This window comes from Panthera pardus, unplaced genomic scaffold (genome assembly GCF_024362965.1).
Source record: "Panthera pardus isolate Hobbes unplaced genomic scaffold, ASM2436296v1 HiC_scaffold_17, whole genome shotgun sequence".
Classification (NCBI taxonomy): Eukaryota; Metazoa; Chordata; class Mammalia; order Carnivora; family Felidae; genus Panthera; species Panthera pardus.
Genome location: NW_026526732.1, coordinates 15,751,237 through 15,777,575, shown reverse-complemented (window position 1 = coordinate 15,777,575; position 26,339 = coordinate 15,751,237). Strand labels below are relative to the sequence as shown.

The following is a 26,339-nucleotide window of genomic DNA, read 5'->3' as shown; positions in this document are numbered from 1 at the left end:
AATCAGCAAGCATGTTTTGATATTTCGTAGAAAGGGAATACAATGATCACAATAAATTGCTAACTGATAAAAGGCTGCTCATACACACAGACTGTGATCTAAAATCACACTGACAGGGTGGGAAGGGCGAGGGAGATGGGGAAGCGGTGAAAACCTGAGGTTACATGTGAGGATTTTGGGGGGGCTGGGAAGTGACGAAAGGGTGGGAATTTGGGAACATACGTGTCACAAGCAAACAGGAAAAGAAGAGGGTAAACCATCACAGAGGATGGGAGGCAAGAGACAGACAAAGCGGTGGACAAGGAGGCCTGACGGGAGGGCAGCGAGGCAGAATCTGCTGACAAGCTCAGGTGGAGGGAGAAAGAAAAGACAAGAAAGCAGAGTCGAAAGGATGCTTTAATGAAGGAGATCGGCCAATGTCACAGCACCGCACAAGGCAGCCAAGAGCTGGAATCACTGGCAGGACTCACCAAACAACTTATTGACAAAACCCAATTACGGAATCTGGGATCCAAAGAGATCCCAGTTGGGGATTTCACTCCTCCACAGACCGTAAGGTAATACCTGTGCACACGTGTGCGTGTGCGCGCACAGGGGCACACGTGTCTGTCGGTGCCTAGTAAGGAACGGTTTGATAGGGAAGTAGAGCACAGAAGGGAAGTTCGTGGGAACCATAACCACAAGACCAAGTGCTTAATAATAAAAATTAATACAATTCTTTAAAAAAATTTTTTTAATGTTTATTTCAGAGAGAGGACACATGAGCGCACACACGTGCACGCGCCCAAGTCGGGGAAGGGCAGAGAGAGGGAGACACAGAACCCAAAGCAGGCTCCAGGGTCTGAGCCGTCAGCATAGAGCCTGATGGCCCGAAGTGGGGCCTGAACTCTTGAACCCTGAGATCATGACCTGAGCCGAAGTCGGACACGCAACTGACTCACCCAGGCGCCCCTCAAATTAATAAAATTCTAGGGCTCCTCGGTGGCTCGGTCGGTTGTGTGTCTGACTTCAGCTCAGGTCATGATCTCACAGTCGGTGAGTTCAAGCCCCAGGTCGGGCTCTGTGCTGACAGCTCAGAGCTTGGAGCCTATTTCAGATTCTGTGTCTCCATCTCTCTCTGAACCTCCCCCGTTCATGCTCTCTCTCTCTCTGTCTCAAAAAAAATCAATAAAGGTTAAAAAAATAAAAATAAATAAATAAATAAAAAAAAATAAAATTAATAAAATTCAATTAGTTCTTCGTCTGTTGTGTCTCTCAGGTTCACGTCCTCACTTTCAAGTGCATCCACTCCGGGCCCAGGCCCTCACTCACTGGTCCGGTGCCCTTGGGCAGGACAAAACATCTCTGAACCTCGTCCCGAAAACTAGTTAACGTCATTTGGAGGGTTTTTGTCAGGATACATGAAAGGAAGCGTGGAAAGCACTTAGAACAGTGCTGGGCACAGGGCGAGTAGTTCACCTTTGCCGGCTATTATTACTTAGCTCTGATCCCATCTGGTCTTTCTAAGGCTTGCTGGTGTCTCTTCCAATTTTCCTAAAGCTCTGCTTTCATCGCTTCCTCTAATACACAGGATTCTTTCTCCATATTCCACTAGACAGGTAACTCCAGGCCTTTCAATCCTGTTCACACAGCCTTTTTCTCTGTTCTGACATCTTTTCATGTTTCCCTGCTTGCTGAGACAGGAAAATCAGCTGGTACGTTGCCTACCCACTCATCTTCTCTGAGGATGCTGTCAGGCCCCCACCTCCTGCAGACACCCCCATTTCTATAAGTAATTCTCTTAATTCACACCCTCGTCCAAACTCAAAACCAACAGGGAAAAAAATGGACTTACTCATGAGGACCTTTACTATAATAACCTGATAGGTTCTTTCTGATGAAGGCATAGTACTTCTGAGGAAGGTTATGCTATCCACTTGTTTTTGTTTTTTTTAAATATTTATTTCTGAGAGACAGAGAGACAGAGCACAAGCAGGGGAGGGGCAGAGAGAGAAGGCGGCACAGAATCCGAAGCAGGCTCCAGGCTCCGAGCTGACAGCACAAAGCCGGACACAGGGCTCGAACCCACGAACCGTGAGATCATGACCTGAGCTGACGTCGGACGCTTAACCAACTGGGCCACCTCGGCGCCCCTCCACTACGTGTAGCCTGACAAGTTAAAAAAATTATGGGGGCACCTGGGTGGCTTGGTCGGTTAAGCATCCGACTTCGGCTCAGGTCATGATCTCACGGTCCGTGAGTTCGAGCCCCGCGTCGGGCTCTGTGCTGACAGCTCAGAGCCTGAAGCCTGTTTCAGATTCTGTGTCTCCCTCTCTCTCTGCTCCTCACCTGTTCATGCTCTGTCTCTCTCTGTCTCAAAAATAAATAAACATTAAAAAAAAAAATTAAAAAAAAAAATTATGTTTACCTACGAATATTTATTATATCGTTTAGGCTTTGTATCTGTACCAGTAACTTTTTTTCTTAAAATGAGTCTCCAAATGTGTAAGTTGTTTCTTGTCTCCACTGCTTCCAGTCTAGTAATTCCAAGTGGCCTTTTTGTAAACGTGATAAAATGTTGCTCACTCTGTTTTGATGTAGTTAAGCTCTTCATTCTCCCAGTGCACCAGTGCGATTTCATAGGGCTGGATTTCATGTTTTTCTAAGACTTGCATCACATGCTTCATCTAGAAGAAAATGAAAAGTAAGTAACCTGAAATTATACCCGATTCTCTCCGTACAAAACTGTGTCATAGTGTTAAGGGTTATAACATTTGTCATTACGTTTGGTGACATTTCTTCTGTTTAGTTTTTACTTAGCAATAATCATGCCTCGGATAAACCTCACTGGCCACTCACTGCCACTGTGCAAAGCTCTTCTGATTAGTTTTTAAGGAAAAGGCAAATTTGTTGTGATATTAAACTCATTGGAATATTAACTTGTCTTCACATTTAGAAAACACATTAGCATAAAGAAAATTAAAATTATCACGTTCCACAACCGAAAGAAAACCACGAGTTTTATGGTTTGTATCTGTGAAATCTTTTTAAAAATGTGTAAGTCCCATACTTATAAAAATTTAAACAACATAAAGGTATAAAGTAATAATCTCTCTCTGCTCTCCTGAATTCTTAATCCCCAAAGAAAACCCTAATTTGCTGCATATCCTTCCAGACTTTTAAAAATATGTGGTTTTTTTATATAAAATTAGATCATACTATGCATGTAAATATGTTCAATGCTACTCTCCTTAATGCAGAAACCGCAATTTATTTAACCTTCCTCAATGTCCCTCCACAGATTATTCCTACTCTTGAGACACTATTACAAGGTTGCAAATGCACCACCCTTATGTATCTTTGTGGTCTGATGGGGGTATGTCCTCAGGAATTGCTAGATCAAAAGACATGCACACTTACTATTTTGATAAATGTTGCTAAACTGCTCTCTAAAACGGTTTTTCCAATTTTAGAATCTAAACATTTAAGAAAACATTTTTTTTTTCTTTTTTTTTTTTGAAATAAGCTTCATGCCCAGCACAGAGCCCAAAGTGGGACTTAAACTCATGATCCGGAGGTCAAGACCTGAGCTGAGATCAAGAGTCAGATACTTAACCGACTGAGCCACCCAGGTGTCCTCAGCAGAGCATTCTTAAAAAATACTGGGTATTACTAGCCTTTTACATTTCTGCCACTTCAAACAGCCAATTTTTCTTATATTTATTAGTCATTTATATTTCCTTTTCTTCAGGAAACCCCACCTTACCACCGCCGTGTGTGTGTGTGTGTGTGTGTGTTTAGTGGGGGTGTATTTCCTTTTAGTAAAAGTGGGATTTTATGAGGCATATTTTTTTTTAACTAGCCCTGATATTATAATGGTTATATTTTATAATCTGCTTCTTAAATTTAATTAGGCAATTTCCTAGGAACAGATATTTTTCTACATAATTTTTAAGAACTGCGGTATCACCCAGGGAGGTATCTGACAAACTTCCTACCATTACGTACTTCGGTTATTTCTCATTTTGCTACTGTAAACAGAACGCCGATGAACATTTCTGTACATCACTTATCGTGCATAAATGCAATTACTTCCTCTGGATAACATTCTAAATGTAAAACTTTGTTGAGTTAAATATAAAGCTTTGATCTGTATTATCAAACTACCTCTAAGAAGGTTATAGTAAACAAACTGTGATCGAGATAATGAAGAAACTGTTTCCTGTGAGTGAGAAAGTTCTAGAAAACTTGATCTGAGGTAAGACCTTAGTGCAGTCAAATGCCAGTGAACTGTGATTCACTTTGTAGATTATCATGTACAAAGTGTAACTAACTTCTTTCTGTCTGCGTTGTAGCTAGGCTGTTCTAATTCTTCACAAATTACTATAAGCCCAGAGGATGGAAAATGGAGGAAACTTATAAGCCAAAATATAATCATTTTAGAAGACAAATGTGCTAGCATCAATCACATAATGCAGAGCAAGTAAGCTGTGGATTTTCTGTTAATTTATCTTCCAGTGGCTCAGATTACTGACAATTAACAATTACAATTAACAATTAACAATTTTTTTCTCAGAAAAAATTTTACACTTTTATACTTTATATATACTTACAGTTTTGTCTTTCACATTCCAGAACACAGCAGCTCCTTCTCTGATTTAAAAGAATAAAAGAATCAATTAAGTTAACAGTGGAATACGTTAAGGCCATACGTAAAGCCATGCTTAGGTAGCTTCTAGAATATATCCCAAAGGCAATTTTTACAAATGTGATTACTTATTTGACATTATGGTCCCTAGATGATTTGCTAAAACAAAAGAGCTATTATTGAGCTTTTGATACAACCTGAGCTCCCCCAAATTCATGATTTCTCACATGGTTTGCAGAATAAATAACTCTTATTTTAATACTATATAATTTCATGGATCTGAACTGTTTCATACCTGGTTCAATTCTGATGTACAGAAATCAGAATAAGGAAATTTTTGAGACCCGTCTTAGCTCTCATTAGGCAGATTCTGCTATAGGAAAAGAATAAAGGATCATGCTTTTAATAGTTGTGGAATGAAGAGACTGATATAAATTAAAGCCAAAGATGGCTAAGAGTGCCCACAGAATAATGCCACCCATCCTTACAGCACTTGGACAACAGTGAAGCCACAGGAGGCCTCTGGACCTAGTTCTGGCTTTGAAAGAATTTAAGGTCTAACTTGTTTCGATTCCTGAAGTCTGACACACTGAGCTATTTTTGGTAGTAAATAAAAAGAGAGCCAGCGTGAGAGCAAGAGAGAGAGAGAGAAAGGTATGGCTCTTTTCTTCCTGGAGGAAGGAAAGGTGGAATTGAAAGGCAGGTAAAAATATGGTGGCTTCCTACCATTCTTCAAACATTTCCTTTTTTTTTTCTAATTTAAGAAAATATTTTTTTGTTTATTTTGAGAGAGCGTGCATGTGTGTGCATGAGCAGGAGAGGGGCAGAGAGAGAGGAAAGAGAGAATCCCAAGCAGGCTCCATGCCGTCAGCCCAGAGCCCGATGTGGGACTTGGTCCCACGAACTGTGAGATCATGCCCTGAGCCGAAATCACCCAGACGACTGAGCCACCCAGGCACCCCTCATTCTTCAAGTACTTCTTAAGCGAAGTGCTTAGCCTATGTGTGTGTCTGGGCTTAGCATCTGGGATACCAAGATGAGTATGGTCTGGTTCCTACCCTCACGGAACTCCCAACTTAGAAAAGCCGACCGACAGGCCTCCAGCTGCAGCCCCACGTGGTGAGTGCCCTGAGAGGTATGCAGGGCACGCGCTGAGACGTACACGGGAGGGAACAGTTCCCACGGATGAGCAGGGCTAGCCGAAGGAGCAAACGAGAGGCGGCGATACGGCCGAGGGAACACCCTGGACTCAGGCAGAAGGCGTGAGGGAGCAGGGCAACATCTCAGAACAAACAGCTAGTTGTCTGCAGTGCGGTTGTGGACATGGGCAAGTACTGGGCAATCAGGTCGGAGAGGCAGGGAGGAGCCAATCTTGTGCCATGACAGGAGTCTGGTCAAGCTCCGCAGAATTTCTGGCAGGAGAGTGTAGTGATGAGAAAAAACGATCCTGCCCACAGACTGGCGGTGGGGTGAGATGGCAGGCAGGGGGTCGGGCAGCAAGCTGCGGCCACCAGCCGGTGGAGGGGACAGAAGGTGGATGTGATTGCCCCTTAAGCCACAGCCAGAGTATTAGCAGTTCAGAGCAGCCCCTCCAGGCAGATGAGAGGGGCTGGGAAGAGCGCCCCTCTTTTGGAGCTGTGCTGTGCGGTGCGGTCTCAGGCCATGCGAGCTACTGAGCACTTGAAATGTGCCCGGTCCACGCTGAGAGATGCTGGAAATGTACAACACACACTGGGTTTCAAAGGCTTAGTATGAAGAGTGTAAAAATCTCATTAATTACTGACTGATTACATGCTGAAATGACAGCATTGTACACATGCTGGGTTAAATAAAATACATTATTAAAATTAATTTTGCACAATATATATTGTCACCGGTGTTCAAAAGTAAATCTTTTTTTTTTCAACTTTTAAACATGTGGCTACTAGAAAATGTATCATTACATACGGGGCTTGCATTTGTGGCTTGCATTGTATTTCCACTGGATGGTGCCGATCTAGAGGCCCTCAGACAACCAAATTCCTCACCTGAGTCAAAGGGGATGCTATTCTACTTGGACCAAATGTTGAACTCTTGATTATCTCCTAAGTTACTTAATAAAGGAAGGTAAGGTTCAGCCACCTGGCTGGCTCAGTCAGTAGAATGCACGACTCTTGGTCTCGGAGTTAAGTTCAAGCTGAATGATGGGTGTAGAGATAACTTAAACATACATAAAAAAGGAAGGTAAAGGGGCACCTGGGTGGCTCAGTCGGTTAAACGTCTGACTTCGGGTCAGGTCGTGATCTCACAGTTCATGGGTTTGAGCCCCACATCGGGCTCTGTGCTGACAGCTCGGAGCCTGGAGCCTGCTTCGGATTCTGTGTCTCCCTCTCTCTCTGCTCCTCCCTGCTCACATGCTCTCTCTCTCTCAAAAATAAATAAAGATTAAAAAAAACTAAAAAAAAAAAAGAAGGAAGGTAAGGCATTGACAGGAACCAAGCTGGAGCTCCAGTTACCAACTACGAAGACTGGTATCACAGACATTTCATCAAAGTTTGGGTTCTTATAGATGTTCCTTGTGTTTCTGTTCTACACAGAACAGTCCCATGACTGTGGGTAATCCCCTTAATCCCTCTCACCCTCAGTTTCCTCAGCTGCAAAATGAGAATAACAGACCTTCTTTAAGAGCTGTGGGGATAATATGAAATTATTTTCAGCGGTTCCTATTATCATAACCATTCTCACTCAGCAACTCTGGACAATTTGGTATTAAAACAACCTTTAAGCGGCGCCTGGGTGGCTCAGTCGGTTGAGTGTCCGACTTCAGCTCAGGTCATAATCTCATGGTCCATGAGTTTGAGCCCCACGTCAGGCTCTGTGCTGACAGCTCTGAGTCTGGAGCCTGCTTCACATTCTGTGTCTCCCTCTCTCTCTCTCTCTGCCCCTTCCCTGCTCATGCTCTCTGTCTCAAAAATAAGTAAATATTAAAAAAAAGAAAAAAAACCCCTTTAAATAAAATGAATAACTATACGTGAGTCAGGGTCCCAGGCTAAAGTCTCTGGAGAGGTAAGGTGGTCTAAAACTTTAACCAAAGAGCTACAGAAGGAGGAAAAAAGAAGAAAAGACAGCAGAGTAGTAGCATGAGTCTGATAAGGGGCACTGAAGATGAATGGAAGGCAAGGTACTTCTCTGTATTCTTAGTGAGCAAAAATCCAGATTTACAGACAAAGGCAAGCCATGAAAAAACTGTTTCATAAGAGACTTCACCAGAAAATTCCTAAAGCTGACAAAGTCTCCTAGATGAAATAACAATTAAAGGAGAAGTTTAAATCACAGGTAAATTTTGAACGCATTTACTATTAAGGGAGGAGGTGCACCCTCAAGTTTAAAGACCAGTGTCTGACCACAAGCCCATCTCCCAGTAGAGCTGTTCTCTTGTCTTACCTGAAGAAGAATATTGTTCCAGGATCACCTTCTTTCGCAGAATGTTCCACACCCATCACCAAAATATTTGCTGCATCTGTCATATAAAATAAATGAGTGAAAAGCTACCACCATAAAGTGACCCAAGGTTTATGAGTCACCTAGAAACTTTTAATAAAGTACGTATGATCATTCCTTCATAAGCCATTGAGTGTTCTATAACATTCTGCCCATCTTTTTTAGGTTTCTGAAAATATTTAATATGTGAAAAGGAAAAGACCATAAAAAATTACTTTTACAAAACACCTGAGGCACTATTATTAGTACTATTTAAAACCACTCACTGACAACCATTTTCACTCAGTAATCATTAGTCCAGTTAATAATTATTGAAGTCTTAGTTTCAATACAACCAAGTTTCAGGAATTACATTGTTTACAAAATTCTCTTCCTTTAAATATGATGTTATTAATATGATTTTAATATTCTCAAAGTACTCATTTTGATGGATTTAAATCATGTGAAATGTGGGACAACAGAAAACGTATAGACACAAAGATAATGACCGTTTCAAAATGTGGGCTCAGAGTTAACCATGAGAACGACCACTGTAGCCACCGCCACCTATAGCTAAGTATTTTAACCTTGTACGTATTATTAAATATATGTTAATATACATGTTATCAATAAGTATATATTAGTACACTTAATATTTCTAAGTATACAAATATTCTATAACATAAATTATAAACATATTTTAATGTATCAATTAATAAGTACACTCCTATATGTAAAAAGTTATATATAATTTCTTAACTTAAAATTAGGGCCCACAAAGCTTCAGAGCTCCTGGTAGAGGTTGGGGAACGGGGTGTTCGGATTAAAGACCAAATCCAAACTACCTTTTTTGGGTCAGCTCTAACATCCCTAAGCACTATATCCTCCAGAGGGCAAAGTTCACCTACGTAGCCAAGAGCAACATAAATGCAATGGAAAAGACCCAGGGCACAGGACTGGGACAAGAAGTCCCCCACAGTGCAATGCACAGGTCACCCTGCTGACAACTTTTGGGATCAGCCAAGGATACACCTGGAAAATTTTTTATCTTCGGGGCTCCGGACAGAGCTCTGTTTTCCCCAATTATGTTTGTTTCTGCCATCAAACAGCACAGAGAGTCTGTTCCGATCACCAAAGAAGAGCACAGTGGCATTTCAAGTGTTTCTTATGGGGTCAATGACTCTTTGAAGAATCTTCTATGTAGCAGGGAGGTTTTCAACCTATTATTGCTTCTTTGTGGTAAATTTATGAACTTCCATCAGAGTGTTTTAAGTTACTTATTTTTTACTATAAAACAGGCTATTTTTTTTTTTCAAGAATCTTTCGGGATACTATCCTAAAATCCTGTTAAGTTTATTTTGATTCTCTTTTTTAATATATTTGTATTCCTCTTTTAGCTAATTTTGTTAGTTTGAAAGTACTGAATTATACTGGTAAATTTTTCTTTAAAGGCTCTCCCTAATTATTTCTATCAATTGTATGGCCTTTCTGTAAGAATAAAACAACTTTTTTATGCGACAGAAATGAAGTGCATGGCCTTTGATTATCCCAAGTCACAGTGATCCTATAAGTAAATCTTAAAAACTCACACTGATTTTAATCTGAGAACTAAAAGTTCTCTGTAAATACATTTTAGTTTCTTATCTTTGTCATTTGTATAAAGAGATTCAACATCATTTTTTGTGATAGATCCTTTAAATAGAAAATGGAGCGTAAACAAATGAATATTTACGACGTATCACAGGAAAACTATTTTCTGATACATTTTAACATATTTGGCCCAGGTTCAAGATGTACCTCTAGGCAAGCTTGTTACTTCAACATATCCGTGGGAGGCCAGATCTTGAGAGAGAGTTCCAAGATGATACTCGTCTGCAGTTGCAAACGCTGTGCAGTGCATCAGGTCCTGTTTCGGCAAGATCGGCACGACATGGGTTACCAAGAGGTTGAAGTGTCTGTGATGGCTATTGCCTTCGGGGACTCCATTTTGCAAAGCAAGCACTCGAGAGTTTTTGTCAAACGTCTCAAAGGTTCATACAAGGCATATGCTGAGAGTGAAGAAAAAGAAGCTAAAGGGAGATAGAGCTCAGCCCAATCCGTGAAAGGACTTTCTTCCGCCAGCCACCAAAAAGGTGGAGTGGGCTCTCCAGAAAACAGAACTGCCCCCTCCCTGGTGGTACTGTTGCAAACACAGACTAAAACAAAGTTACAGAGAGGATTAAGGCACAATATAGGCCCGAGTGCCGTGATATTTACAGTCTCTCCAAACCTGAGTTGCTGTGACTTTTTCACAAACATTATTATTTTAAGGTCATTTGATAATTTGCTGCTAACCTTTACAGCAGAGATTGTTGTTGTTTTTTTTTTAAAGTTTTTATTTATTTTGAGAGAGAGCAAGTGAGAGCACAAGCAGGGGAGGGGCAGAGAAAGAAGGTGAGAGAGAGAATCCCAAGCAGACTCTGCGTTATCAGCTTGGAGCCCCATGCAGGGCTTGAACTTAGGAACCGTAAGATCATGGCCTGAGCTGAAACCAAGAGTCAGACACTTAACCCACTGAGCCACCCAGGCTCCCCCAGAGATTACTTTAAATCTATAAATGAAGTACAGCACTTTTTACTCTGGTTAGTATTAAACAAAAAATTCTGTGTATCTGAGTGGCCTATGTCTGCACAGTGCACACACAGGGAGCAGTATGGCACAGCACTTTTGTCAAACTGTAAGCCACAACCATCCATGAATCCTGCTACCGATCTGGTTGGCCCAAACCAGCTTAAAAAAAAAAATTAAAGGGGCACCTGCGTGGCTCAGTCGGTTAAGCGTCCGACTTCGGCTCAGGTCATGATCTCACGGTCCGTGAGTTCGAGCCCCACGTCAGGCTCTGTGCTGACAGCTCAGAGCCTGGAGCCCGTCTCAGATTCTGTGTCTCCCTCTCTCTCTGCCCCTCCCCTGTTCATGCTCTGTCTCAAAAATTAATAAATGCTAAAAAAAAATAATTAAAAAAATTAAATTCAATAAAATAGAAAACATTACAGTGCGTCATTCATAGTAAGGGTAAATGTTACTTTATCGAGTTTTCTGTCATTTATATCTATGTATGTGTTAGGTAAAATACATTCCTCACTAGGGGATGAAGTCAATAAAGTTCAAAAGCTATTGACACAGGCCTTAAAGAGTTCACAGAATAACTTTTTTTTTTTTTTTTTTTTTTAAATCAGAATGACAGGTGTGCCTGAGTGGCTCAGTAGGTTAAGCACCCGACTTCAGCTCAGGTCATGATCTCACAGTCCATGAGTTCAAGCCCCGCATCGGGCTCTGTGCTGACAGCTCAGGGCCTGGAGCCTGCTTCGGATTCTGTATCTCCTTCTCTGCCCCTCCCCCACACACGTTCTGTCTCATCTGTCTCTCAAAAATGAATAAACATTAAAAAAAAGTTAAAAGAGAGGCCGGGTCGCGTGGACAGGATGGGGGTGGAGGGGTGCGGCTGGCGATGTGGCGTTCCCACGGGCTCGAGCACGTGACTTGGCAGAGTGACCTCATGCGGGAATGGTTTGGGACGCCGGCAAACTCGCCAGAAGGGTACGGTAGGGGACAGAGGCCGGGTGTTCTTGGGGGCCGAAATGGTTTAGTCTGTTTTGTATTACCAGGACTTTGGGACTAAATTTCGCCCTGTTAGGATTTATCCCCACCAACCACGTATTTAGACATGAATTGTTGACCTATAAGGTAAAATCAGGTAGAAACATAAGTTTCAGAAACCCCCTTCCAGCCACGTTGTACCCTCACCGCAAATCCCTCCAAGAGAAATTAGCAACCACATCCCGTGTGTCCTAAAACTTTGGTCCCATTCGTTTCCCACAAAAATATTAAATGTGAAGATGCAACAGCTTGGAAATGTTGGAGGACCCCCAAATCACAGACTACAGAGTAGGATCAGGGACTCAGAGAGTGGGAAATGCACAGACGTGTCCATTTCTCCCTCTGGATGTCTCCCCACTATACTACCTGCACCAGCCACATCTGGTTCGTAAGAGGCAATTGAATAGGGCGGGAAGCATAGGTTTCCCATTAAATTCACTCTCCTTCCCAACTCCATTAATCTGTCTACAAGACTCCCCAACAGCCCTGGGGAATTCATTGGATAAAGAAATGATTAGAAAATACCAGAGGAAAGGAATGTTTGTAAATTTTATTATTTGATTCTCCCCAGTTGGTGCCCATAGCAGAACCAAGTTAGGGCTGGAACTTCCAACTAGCTCCTCTTCCCCAGTCCCCCGCCAACACAGACCTGATGGGAAGGCAATAAACCTCAGTCAATGCCATCTTCACGATTTTTGCCATCAAAGTATCACTTGAACTACTATTACTTAAGATTGTATCAATCTTAAAGGACATAAGTCAAATTTCATATTCCTTTAGTAAATTTAAAATCAGTTTAACCTGACCACTAATGGAGAGTAACTATAAAAGTCAATACAATGAAAACGAAATGTATCCTCAAATTCTACCAAAGTAAAATCATTGTCAAAGATAAAGAAAAAAAAAAAAGTTAAAAGAAAATCAGAATGACAAAATGTCTACTTAGAGGACTGCTGTGACGTTTAGACAAGCTGATGAATGTCAAGTGCTCAGAACCATGGCTAGCACAAACAAATGGTCAATCACGGTTAGATTATAGTTGTTCTTACCGTGTGTACGGGTATGTTTAAATCATCAAAATTTATGGGAGGTGAACAAGTGTATCAAGTAATTTACATCTGAATTTTCATATGTTCACAGTTTTATATTTCTGATCAGAACGAGTGATTCTACGGCCATTTGATACGTTTGGTGTCTGACCCACCGCTGGTTAAGAGAGGCTTAGGAGTCACTGAATCAGAATTTACTCTTAGGAGTTACTCATGTCACCATTAAACTCTCTCCCTTTCTGTTATGCTCCTACTACAAAATTTCAGAAAAGTAGTATATTGATTCCTTTCCTCCTCCCACTTCTGTTACCTAACTCCTGGCCCTAAAGTCAAGAAATGGCTTAAGCCTGCCCTGCCTTTTCTTCAATCTGTTATGCCATTCTAATGTGTGATTTAATTTTTTTTAATGTTTATTTTTGAGAGGGAGAGACACAGAGTATGAGCAGGGGAGGGGCAGAGAGAGGGAGACACAGAATCCGAAACAGGCTCCTGGCTCTGAGCGGTCAGCACAGAGCCTGATGCGGGGCTCGAACCCCTGCACCGTGAGATCATGACCTGAGCCGAAGTCGGACTCTTAACTGACTGAGCCACCCAGGTGCCACTCTAATGTGTGATTTAAAAAGCAGTAGGGGCACCTGGGTGGCTAACTCAGCTGAGTGTCTGACTTCAGCTCAGGTCATGATCTCACGGTGCGTGAGTTCGAGCCCCATGTCAGATTCTGTGCTGACAGCTCGGAGCCTGGAGCCTGCTTCGGATTCTGGGTCTCCCCCTCTCTCTGCCCTCCCGGGCTCATGCTCTGTCTCTGTTTCTCAAAAATGAATAAACATTAAAAAAAAATTTTTTTTAAAGCAGCAGAGGAATAAACAGAGTCCCCGAAGAAACACACAAACTGAAAAACCTAAAATCAACCAAATGTCCACTCATCAGCAAAATGATTTTATCTCAATTAGAAAAAAAAAAAAAAAAGGCAAGTCAGACAAGCAGAAATTGTTGAAAGTGAGGATAAATGTCATACCCCTCCTTTTACAGATGGGTAACTGATCAGCGGGTTCCCAGAGTCACTATGAAGGTAAGCACATGCTGATACACAGATCATAGGGATCCATAGCCAGAGTATAGATAGTTACTGGAGTACAGGAAATCAGTTATGTGCATAAGGCTTAGAAATGCTAACCCTATCTGTTCTTTTAAGGCTTCATGGAGTTAGAAAGAGCTGAGAGGACATGAGATTAAGCTGCATGAAAGAAAGGAATCCTGCCAACAGGAGCCAGGTAAGGCCACAGTGGGCAGGCTGTGTTTGGCAGGAGACCCAACAAATTTACTGAAACTCACTAAGCAAAATCACAGGATATTAGGTTGGATGTCAGAATTACTTGTGTGACTACTACAGCTGACACACTTTGTCTGGGCTGTAGCGAGAAGAGCAGGAGGAGTCACAAAAAAGAAAAGATGAGGAGATAAGGGGGCCTCAGTCCAAGAACTATTCCAGTAGAGGATCTTCCCGTAACTGTACTGAAAAGGGCAGAAGCCACCTGTTCTAGAATCAGAATTGTAAACTGGCAGCTCAGAGAACTATCCAACTCAAAAGTTGACCCACATTTGGGGCACCTGGGTGGCTCAGTCGGTTAAGCGTCCGACTTCAGCTCAGGTCATGATCTCGTGGCTTGTGGGTTCTGGCCCCCCTTCGGGCTCTGTGCTGACAGCTCGGAGCCTGGAGCCTGCTTCGGATTCTGTGTCTCCCTCTCTCTCTGACCCTCCCCTACTCACACTCTGTCTCTCTCTCAAAAATGAATAAACATTAAAAAAAATGTTTTTTTAAAGTTGACCCATATAGTGTTTTTTTTTTTTTCAATGTTTATTCATTCTTGAGAGAGAGCATTGCGGCGGGGGGGGGGGGGAACGGGTGGGGGATGGAGGTGGGGACAGAGGATATGAAGACGGCTCTGTGCTGACAGCAGTGAGCCTGATGCAGGGCTCGAACTCACAAGCCATGAAGTCATGAAATGAGCCCAAAGTCAGACACTGAACGGAGTCTCCCAGGCACCCTGACCATATAGTGCTTTTAACATTTGAATTCATCCTCAACAACAAATTGAGGTTTCACACAAAAGCCAGATTTCCACCGAGATCTGACCAAGTGGAAGATCTGGCAATAATCAACTATTGAATATAATTGGAATAGAATATAATTAGGAAAGAATATAATTAGGAATAGAAATAATTCAACTAATGAATATATTATTCACTAAAGCTGAGGAGGTGGTCCCAGTTCTCCAGCCCACGCAGCCCCTCCCACCCGCTAGGTCCCTGCCTGCCTCACCATCATTCGTTGCTGATCAGACTCGTCCGTGCTAAAAACACATACTATCGTGCACTCAAGTGCATTCAGTCACTACTTCCATGAGAAAATACATTCTGAGTTCCAAAAAATTATAAATAAATTTTTAAACACAATCTGTTTTTACTTAGCCATTCCAAGGATTTTTGCAGACTTTCTGAAGATTGTCACCTTTCCTTCTTTCCCTGTCTCCTGTTTAGTTTGGCTCAAAGTTCTGGCCAGCATCACATAAACTTACACGGCTTGCCACACTACTTTCTGTATCCTTAAGCCTTCTGGGACTCACTCTCTCTGTAAGTTACGGCTTCTTCCATTAATAAATGATTTACAAAGTTTTCCAGATTGATTTGTTAGATCAATCTTTTTTTAGGTTTATATCCTTTGCTATAAGTTTCTTTTTTTTTTTTTTTTTTCTTTGCTTTAAGTTTCAAGATTGCCCTGAAATCCATTTGGTAAAGGGAAAGAGGCCCACGGAGTGTGTTGTAGTCCTGTTTTTTCCGTATTAATTATATTGTTATATTGTGAGAAGCTTCCGTTTTCATACGTCTTTTTCTGGATTTTTATAATGAATCATATATATAGTGAGAGCACAAATTTCAGGCTTTAGGACAGGGATCAACAACTTGTTCTTACGTAGATGTGCCAAACCAACCTCAAACACTTACTCGATTTAACACTTAAATGTAGGCCTTTCTATTTTAAAATGTTAAAAAAAAACAAAAACCTAAAACCGAAAGCCAAGAAAGCCACAGTGTTTCAATATGTGTTTTGTTTTGCTGGCCACAGAAAACATGTTCCAGCAGATGGGGCTAGAAATCTATATATGATCCTCGCTTCAGTGCATCACACGCTCTGATGGAACACTTTTCTTAAAAAAGAAAGCTTATTTTTATTCACGTTCTAGTACTGAAGAAGAGTAATGCATTACTGTAATGTTGCCTCTAAATACGAAAAGAAAAATGCATGTTTTCCTGTTATGTATAGACCGTAGATAAAAGTTATACAACACAGATACGTTTTACGTCAGCAGGACAATGCTTTCGCTTTTAAGTTTCTTGACTCCATCCCACAGCGAAAAAGCCTTCTGTACACACAGTACACAGATGCACGTGGGCACACATACCAACACGTGACACAAAAATTTCATGAAACAGTATTCATTTCTACCACGATTAATGCATTCTGATGCTTTCTATTATATCTCGCTAAAAAAAACCCCAAAAAACAAAAAAACCCATCGATTAGTAACAACCCACTAGTTAACTCTGCAGTACAAGGACGTGCCCGTCTCCATGCTGATCAGAGCAGTGGCTGTCGTCCTCTAGCATCCTCTTCCTGAGATGAGACGCACCAACAAGGAACACTGTTGCTGCCAAGATAAACTACGAGCCAACGGCAAGTGGGCTGAACATCTTAGTACGTTACGATCTCTGCAAGTGACACCAGGTAAAGAGTCGATTCTAGTACAGCGGGTAGTGACTAACCTCACTCAGTCAATTCTGGGAGCTTGCTGTGTGGCACAGGAAAGAGGGCGAGTCAGGAGCACGTGGGGGGAATGAGACAAAGCACACCTGCTCTCTGGTGCAAAGCAGAGTCCTTCCTGTCTGTGTCCAGAGTGGGAGAAAGGGCTATCCCACCACTAGGGACTCCCCAGCCCCAGGATGCCCACGTGGAAATGCGGTGGCCCTCCATGTGGGGCAGATAAAAGCCAGTCTTCGGCCCTGGGGATATAGGACCTAGCCACACTTCAAGACTGCGCTCGCCCATGAAGAGTAAGATCATCAGAAATGATGTTCCAAGGGGGGGCCTGGCTGGCTTCCTGGGAAGAGCACACGCTCTTGATCTCAGGGTCATGAGGCCGAGCCCCACATTGGGTGTCGAGGTTACTAAAGAAAAAATAAATGCTTTTAGAAACATAAGATTTTCTATTATTTCCCTGTGCTCTTCAGAGAGACCACATGCTGCTTCTGTTTTTGCAAAACTGCATCTGAGGTCACGCCTATTATGTTACATAATATCTTGTGTCTGAGAACCCAGCACTATATGACTCCTTAAATTTGGTGATAGAAAACCATAGTTCCTCATAAAACATTTTTAAGTTTTTTTTTCCCCCGTTAAAGAACAAAAAAAGTATAACCCAGGAGGATTCCCTTCTTTAACCATTGGGCTTCTCAGAACTAAATGTTCACCTAGATTATTCACACCAGGTAACAATTATTTCTCTGTTCATGTCAATTGTTTGCTCCATTTCAAATGTAATACTTTCATTATCTCATTTAAAACTACATTAAATTTTGAAGATCTACTTCAAATCCTTTCCTGGAAGCAGAAAAAATATCCTCAAAAAAAAAAAAAAATAATAACGAATTCAAGAAAATTGCCTCCAACGGGGCGCCTGGGTGGCGCAGTCGGTTAAGCGTCTGACTTCAGCCAGGTCACGATCTCGCGGTCCGTGACTTCGAGGCCCGCGTCAGGCTCTGGGCTGATGGCTCGGAGCCTGGAGTCTGTTTCCGATTCTGTGTCTCCCTCTCTCTCTGCCCCTCCCCCGTTCATGCTCTGTCTCTCTCTCTGTCCCAAAAATAAATAAAAAAAGTTGAAAAAAAAAAAAAAAAAAGAAAATTGCCTCCAAGTCGAAGGACAGCCCGAAGAAATAATGTCTCTTTGAGAGTTTACAACCAATAAAAAAAAAAAAAAAAAAAAAGTGACACCTCTGACCGTATCATCCTCTTCATTAAGAAACTTGATTACTGGGGCACCTGGGTGGCTCAATTGGTTGAACATCCAACTTCTGATTTTGGCTCAGGTCACGATCCCAGGGTTGTGGGATCAAACCCTGTGTCGGGCTCTGTACTGAACATGGAGCCTGCTTGTGATTCTCTCCCTCTGCCCCTCTGCCCTGCTCACACTCTAAAAAGAAAAAAAAAAAAGACTATTCTCTGTGCTGCTAGGTGTTACAAAAGACAAAATGGAGATCTTCCTCTTTTTTTCTAATTTTTTTTTTTAAACATTCATTTATTTTTGAGAGACAGACAGGGCGAGAATGGGGGAGGGGCAGAGAGAGAGGGAGACACACAGTCCGAAGCAGGCTCCAGGCTCCGAGCTGTGGGCACAGAGCTCGACGCGGGGCTCGAACTTACAAACTGTGAGATTGTCACCTGAGCCGAAGTCGGACGCTTAACCGACTGAGCCACCCAGACCCCCAGATCTTCCTCTTTCTTGGATCTGCCACGAATTCAGGTTTTTACACTTCATGTCATCTGTCACTTAAATACTGCATTTCCCAAATGATCACAAAGCTAAACAATACAATTAAAAAATCAGGACCTGTGGGGCCCCTGGGTGGCTCAGTTGGTTAAGTATCCGATGCTTGGTTTCAGCTCAGGTCATGATCTCATGGTTTGTAGGTTCAAGCCCCGTGTCAGGCTCCACGTCGGCCTGCTTGGGATTCTCTCTCTCTGCCCCTCCTCTGCTCGCTTGCACGCTCTCTCTCAAAATAAATAAAAAAAGCTAAAAGTAAAGTAGAAATAAACAAAGCTAGAATCCAAAGCAAAAATCATGAATCAATCCTAATGTCATAACCTGAGGATCAGTAGTGAAGGTCTATCAACCTTTTTGAAGGAAGTGAACTATGCAGTAAAAACAACAACAACAACCCCCCCCCCCCCGCCACACACACAAATTAAACATGCTCAGGGTCTACTCAGAATCAAGATTTTAAGACTGACATTCTAACCTGTTTTCTGAAAGATTCAGAAGGCCTGATTGTTTTAAATATTCTCAATTCTCATTTTTAACGTTGATGACCATAGACATGAAAGATCCCTTTGCCTCTCTTCTCTCCTTTCTAATTTAATAAGTATTTGTTACATATAAGACACAGTTCTGGGTACTATACAAGGTATAAAAGTTAGCAAAGGGCTTGATCTTAACCTTAAATAGTATTTATCATGTAGAAGGGAAATGCAGTTGTATCTGAAAAATTCTCATAAACCTCTAACAGTAAATAAAAACACCCTCTTCAACCCTTAAAGGCCAGAAAAGCAAAAACCTCTCACTGTTTTCTGACTATACCCATTTTCTGTCATTTCACTACCCCATCCCATACAGTTACCACAGGCTAATGAATGCTTACCTGTCTGCATAGCTACTGAAAATGTTAAAAAATTATTTTTAAATGTTTATGTTTGAGAGAGAGAGCACGCGCGCGCCCACGCACATACATAATGGAGGAGGGGCAGAGGACAGAGGATCTGAAGCCAGCCCCGCACTGACAGCACGAGCCTGATGTGGGGCTTGAACTCATGAACTGTGAGATCATGTCCTAAGCTGAAGCTGGGCGCTCAACTGACTGAGCTACTCAGGCACCCGTTTTTTGTTTTTGTTTTTAAATTTGATGAAGAATTTCTACAGTTTAATTTTGTTTAATGGGTGTTTTTTATAATACCATTCCAACATTGGACTTAATAGTAGTCTTTTTTCTCAAAGTTTCCTTAGGCCAATAACTAATCTTTTCATAAATTATATTTTTATATTTAATTGCCTATTTTTGCCTTTATATGTATTATTATTATTATCATTTAAGTAGCCTTCACACCCAGCGTGGAGGCCAACGTGGAGCTTGAACTCATGACCTCAAGATCAAGACCTGAGCTAAAATCAAGAGTCAGATGCTTAACCAACTGAGCCACCCAGGTGCCCCTCTATGTATTATCGATTCCTAAAATGAAGATGCTGATTCCCTTTGGATGTCACAGGTTTTACTATCAGACTTCAAAGCCCTTGCTGCCAGATCTCTTACGTTCACAGCAAGGCTGTGGCGCAGCGGGCACTCGATTACAGTGCAAGTAAGGATTGTACGCACAAGGCACCATCACACATTTACCTCATTCACAGAGAGAACTGGAAGGTTGGTCCTGGATGGCTGCCTGGTCCTCGACGCTTTCAGTGGTCTCTTGATTTGCGGAAAGTCTTGTTTAGGAACAACTGTTTCCGTTGATATAGATGAGTACTGCCGCTCTAATATTTTTATAAACCACTTAGAACCTAATAGATTTGGTTTGTGAGTCACTTTCCTGTGAGTACTAAACGATTTCCTGGTCGGAAGGAGCACTTTTTCACCCTGGCAATGTGCAGCATTTAATGGAGACAGTATGTTTGTATTTGGTATTTTCTGACTTGTTTCCAGGACCTGGGACTTACTCAAATCACCCGCTGCTGTCTCAGGAAAGAATAAATCCAAGTTCTGGCTTCTCGTCACGGTGCTGCATATTGTAGTCTCAAGTTCCTTAAGCGGTTTTAACGTTCGATGAGCAAGTCTTTGGCACTGATACACTTTTGATAAAATACAGTGAGATCCGGCCAGGGCTCTGAAAAGTCTGGCTGACATTACCACATCCCAAGCTAAAAGAAAAAGAATTAGAGGTTCAAGGCTTTTTTGTTTTTGTTTTAATGTTTTCAAATATATACAGTATCTTCCTAGGCAATAAGCATATTTCTGTAAAACCATTTGCAAAACAAATACACCTTAGCCTAAGACTAGAAAAAGAATGAGGTTAAAAAAAGTCAATGCAAGTGCTCCCCCCACCTTTCCTTTAATCAACCTCTGGCCTTCTTTCTGGAAGATTACAACACTAGAAAGCTAGTGACATGACAAGGACCTAAAAAAGAAAAATAGAGTGATGGGATCTTTTCGTTTACTTCATTAGCATTTACCATTAAATGCTTCATTAGCATTACCATTAAAAACAATCTATACTTCTAAATTCCTTTACTCAAAATTTATTCAATGAGATCAACAATGAGTTAGGGCCATGAAAGGACAGAGTTCCTGCCATCAGGTGCTAATGGTCTGGAGGAGACAGGCATTTTCAGCTGCCCATTATAACTCAGTGGAACAGGCCCTAGGTTCTATGAAAGAGCTACATACAGTACAAGCTGCGGAGGAAACACACTAGGAGCTCCCCTAATTCTACATGAAGAGTCAGGAAAGGTTCTCGGAAAGATTCCAGCTGCTTCTTGAATGGCAAAGGGCTCTTCAGGTTGAGATCGGCCTGGTAGTGGGGGTAAAGGATGTGAGAGACACGTGTTCATGCTCCAAAAGAAAGAGACTGCATATGTAAATAATCCCCTCCCCTTATTTAAAAAAAAAATTTTTTTTAGTGTTTTTATTTATTTTTGAAGGAGAGAGAGAGAGAGACAGCATGAGCGGGGGAGGAGCAGAGAGAGAGGGAGACACAGAATTTGAAGCAGGCTCCAGGCTCTAAGCTATCAGCACAGAGCCCGATGCGAGGCTCGAACCCACAAACTGTGAGATCATGACCTGAGCCGAAGCTGGACGCTCAACCGACTGAGCCACCCAGGCGCCCCCCCCGCCCCCCACCTTATTTACAGCATAAAATATTTGTTCTGTAAAGGCAAGCCTATTAATAGGCAATCAATACTAATAATTCTTTATAAAAATAGCATGTTAGGTGCTAGAGATAGAATAATGAATCATTGATCTCAGAATTCACAGTCTAGCTGGGGAAACAGAATAATGTGATTAAGTTCAGAACAGAGCTATGTGCCAGTTGCTATGGGGCCAAGAGAAGGGAGCATCTCAGGTGAGGGTGGGTAGGACATATTGACAGAGGTGACATTTGAACTGGGTCTCAAAAGGGCAGAGGGATCATCAAATCAAACACTCTAGGTACAGAGTACTGTTTGGCCACCAAGGTGCAACTTGAGGGGAGGCAGGAGCAAGTTGCAGATTAGGACTGAAAAGGAGCCAGTGGCCAGTCAGTGATGCAAAAGTGTCTACAGGTAGGGGGAAGCCACAGCTTTTCAACGTGACACTCACACGGTCAGATGTATGTTTAAGAAACCTACGTTCGGTAACAAGGTAGACCGGGAACAGAGAGAGACCAGGGCCTTACTGGGTACTTTCTACACACTAGGCCCTCCGCTTTACCTCACTGTTACCCCAGGAGGCATTTTACAGACGAAGAAGCTGAGGCCGAGAGGCGGACTCCCTTGCTGAGACCTAATTACAACCCAGGCTTTTCCAATTCCAAAGACGACACGGTAACCACTACGATTTACTACCTACCTCCAGGAGGAAGAGGACAAGGGTGAGTCACGGCGAAGCGAGGGGGGCAGAAGCTGCTGTTTTCAAAACACCTCAAAAGCTGGAACTGGGTGTTTAGTTCTAGTCCAACGAGCTACTACACTTGACCTTTAATTAGTACTATTCCCTGCCGGCTCAACCAGTGGATGTTGAAGAACCTAATTACAATACATGTCGGAAATTTGTATACACAGAGCCTTCCATTCTCTTCGAGGAAATTCTTACCTTGAAACTAAAGACTGCCTTCCTATAGAGGCTACTCAAAGCACTAGGACAAAGAATGCAAACGCTACCAGACAAACAAGAAGTGTGTTTTCTCTTAATCTTTGCCGAGGAAGACAGATGTAGCATTTAAGGTGTCTCTCTCTCTCTCTCACACACACACACACACACACAATTTAGGCTTTGTGAAAAACTGGGGCGCATCTCAGTAAAGTTAAATTTTAATTGTACAAACTAAATCTAAAGGTTGAAAGTATGTTAGAGTGTTAATGACTCTAAAAAGCTCTGCGTTACGTTTTGTGCAGATCCATGGTGGACGCGGTTCTTCCAATTCCCCAGCCCGAGTTCTCCGACCGATCTTGCGTTCCACCCTTCCTGCATCGCTCCCTCCCACGGTCATATGCTCCTGGTGGCATAGTAGCCACGGAGCGCATACGGTTACTGAGCACCCGAAATGTGCTTCAATAACACTGAATGCTTTTTGTACTTTGTATCTTATACTTAATACAAAAAAATTAAACATCTCCCTAATTTTTACACTGATAAGTTGTTGAAATAGTATTTTTAGATATATTGGGTTACATAAAGTAAATTAAAATTGATGCCACTTGTTTATTTTTACCTTCAAAACCTCTAGAAACCTTCAAATGCCGTTATGTGGCTTGCACTGTATTTCTATTGGAGAGTCCTGCTCTAGGCATGTCATTATCAGTAATTGTAACCGCATATTCTCAATTTCAAGCATTCTGCTCCAAACATCATGTCTGGTCTTTTTTTTTTTTTTTGAGGGGAAGGGTTAAGTGAGCGAGGGCAGAGAGAGAGAGAGAGAGGGAAAGAGAAAGGAAGAAAGCGAGAGGCAGGGCTCACCCGAAGCGGGGCTCAAGCTCACCTGAAGCAAGACTTGAGCTCACTCAACATAGGACCCAACTCATGAACAGAGATCATGACCCGAGACGAAGTCAGATGCTTAACAACTGAGCCACCCAGGCGCCCATGTCTGGTCTTTCAAGCTCACTCCTCCTCTTAATCCCAATTCTTCATCCCCAATAGGACTGAACGGTCCAATGATCCAGACATCCTTTCATTGTCGCTCACTCCCCACTCACTTCACTTCTGCCATGCTCAGCCTATATTCCGTGGTCTACTATCTCTCTCCCATATACCTCAAATCCTTTGAATCCCTCTCTCACCCACAGGCTCACATGACATAACATCAACCAGAATCAAATATACTTCCCCTTATTTGTGCCTGTACTGCATCTGAACGTGGCTAAAGGCAACCAACCAACCAACCAACCAACCATGCCAGCTGGTCTCACTCTAGAATCATGACCACTTCCTTTAGGAGCACCCTTTCCTGCTGCTCAACAACCTTAACCTCTTTCCCCACCAGAGTCTACTCTGTGCCCTCTCTTCACACCTCCAATGCCTCCTTGCTTCCTCTTTCATTGACAAAACAGAAACAATCAGAAGAGAATTTCCACACGCTCTCACCATGATCTGCCTGCCCGCCTACCGATTCCGTGCCCATGGATTCTGGCTTCCCTTCTGCTGGTCCCATCTGGAACCAGGTCCTCCACAGGCACACCAAGTCTCACCCCTTCCTGCCTGCAGCAGGAAAGGTTAAACTCTTTCCTATTTCGTGCTATTTATTTTTCCATCTTTCCGGCACATTCCTATTAGTAGATAACTGTGATTTAATTTCTCTCATCTTATAAAAACAACTCTTCCCTTCCATATACTATTTACTCTTTCTTTGAGTTCCATTCCTTTAAAAGCTTTATTTACTGTCTCTAACTCCTGTTCTCTGAGTTTCTTGAGCCCCTTCCAATCAGGCTTTCATCCCTGCCGCTTTACCAAAACCCACTTGTTAAGGCCAGAAATGACTTCCCTATTTTTAAGTCCAATGGTCACTTCTCAGTCTTCACTGTACCCGACTTATAAGCAAAACCAGATTAGTTGATCACTCCGCCCTCTTGGAAGCACCTTCCTCAAGTGGCTTCTAGAATACCACACTGGCCACTTTCCTCCTACCTCACTGGTGGTACCTTCTTTCTCCTCTGTATTTTCCTATCCCATCAACAATTGAAAGCACCACTGCTCAGTATTTGGGCCATTTTTCTTCTCTATTCTCAGCTCCTTAGATGTTATCTACACATCGATGAATAGCAGGTATCTATCCCTATGTGAAAAATGTAACATGCTCAAAACTGAACTTCCAAAATCTTCCCTCAGATTCTATTCTTGCCACAGTCTTCCCCATTCACAAAACAGCAATCACACCCTTACCTTTCTTTGTTAAAGGCAAATACCTATAACCCATCTTGCCTCTTCATTCCCCATACCCAATCTGTCAGCAAATCCCACTGGCTTTATTTGCACCAGGTCTCAACCCACACTGCTACCACCCTGGTCCAAGTGGCTGTCTTTCCCATGATTACCTAATGGGTCTCCCTGCTTCTGTTCTTTGCCTCCTACAGAAGCAACCAAAGTGATCCTTTGAAGACGCAAGTTGGATCACATCTTTCTCCTGCACAAAATTTGATGCTGGCCTCTCATCTCATCACCATAACATCTCTTGTAGCTCTATGTCTCGCTCAGTTTGCTCCAGTCACTCCGTCCTTTGGATCTTTGTGCTTTTTGTACTTACAGTTCGTTACGCTCTTTTCCTAGGACTCTGTAAGGCTCATTCCCTCACCTCCTTCAGATCTTTGCTCCAACAGAGTCCTACCCAGTGAAATCTTCCCCAACCACTTCATTTAAGATGCACAACCAACACCCACTCTCTATTTTCCTCCACTTTTTATTTTTCCATTGCATTTAACATCACTTGCGTACCTCGTATTTCTAATTTGTCAATTCATACAACAAAGATGAACTGAGTTCCTATCACGTGCCTGACATCCCCGACTTGCTGGTAATACACATGAAAATAAAAGACGAAAATCCCTATGTCTTGAATCTTACACTACATCGGACGTGACAGGCCATAAACGGGACAAGTCAGTAAGATAGATACTAAATAGCGACGAAGCTAGGGGCGCCTGGCTGGCTCAGTCCGAGGAGCGAACAACTGCTTGATCTCGGGGCTGTGATTTCCAGCCCCATATTGGGTGCAGAGATGATTTAAAGAGAAAAAAAAAAAAAATGACAAAGCTGAAGAAGAAACCATAGAAAAGAATAGATTTCTCTTTCTCTTCTCTAGAATGTAAGCTTTTTGAGGATAAGACTGGTCTTCCGTTCATGGTCTTCTGTGACCATAGTGCCCAATATACGGTAGGTATTCAACTCACATTTTCCGAATGAAATACAAGGCAGCTACTCAGTTAATTGGCATATTTTATACTTTTTAAGAACAATAATACCAAATAAGAAAACCGTATCATCCAGGCTGCGATTCAACGGATAAATGGCTCTAACCTTTGGGAGCATGCCTTCCAATTCCTTAAGCTCAATTTTAAAAAAATCTTTGCGGTAACCGCTATGTACTGGCTCAAAAAAGGGCTCGCTCAGTGTTTATGGATTGCGTGCTTTTTTTCACTCCCAGCTAAGTCAACCAAAGATCACCGCAGCGGTACCAGTGAAACCTGTGACCCGAGCGATTCAGAGCTGCCCGGGTGCAAAGGTTGGGGCCCCGGTGCAGGACCATACAACCAGCTAGGGAAAAGCAGTACACTAACCTCTCCGCCGGAAGACACGAGGGATGTGCCAAGCGAGCAAGCTTACGCGACCCTGCGGCAAGTAAGAGTGCGGCCGCAGGTCCCGCTTCCCGCAGTCAGCTCTGCCGCTCGCGCGGCCCTCCCAGCGCCCGCACTGCGCAGGCGCACCGAACTCCGGGCCCCGCAGAGCGTGAGCCGCCCGCTGCACGTGACAGCCGGACCACGTGACCAGCGTCGCCGCGAC

General features: G+C 42.6%; 1 protein-coding gene across 3 annotated transcripts in view; it reads right to left on the bottom strand.

The window, feature by feature from the left end:
• Positions 1-26,285, bottom strand: part of RMND1 (required for meiotic nuclear division 1 homolog) — a 45,220-nt gene extending 18,935 nt beyond the window's left edge. Inside the window, exons 1-6 of one of the 3 annotated variants that reach the window (XM_019431750.2) lie at positions 26,117-26,285; positions 19,992-20,509; positions 9,884-9,992; positions 8,051-8,126; positions 4,593-4,632; positions 2,566-2,666 (exon numbers count right to left, since the gene is read on the bottom strand). In XM_019431750.2, the coding sequence (XP_019287295.2) occupies positions 2,566-2,666; positions 4,593-4,632; positions 8,051-8,126; positions 9,884-9,992; positions 19,992-20,495 (830 nt within the window). In that variant the 5' untranslated portion in view covers positions 20,496-20,509; positions 26,117-26,285. The remainder of the gene's footprint in view (positions 1-2,565; positions 2,667-4,592; positions 4,633-8,050; positions 8,127-9,883; positions 9,993-19,991; positions 20,510-26,116) is intronic. The other 2 variants (XM_019431747.2, XM_019431751.2) reach the window with 2 other exon arrangements.
• Positions 26,286-26,339: the final 54 nt, after the last annotated feature.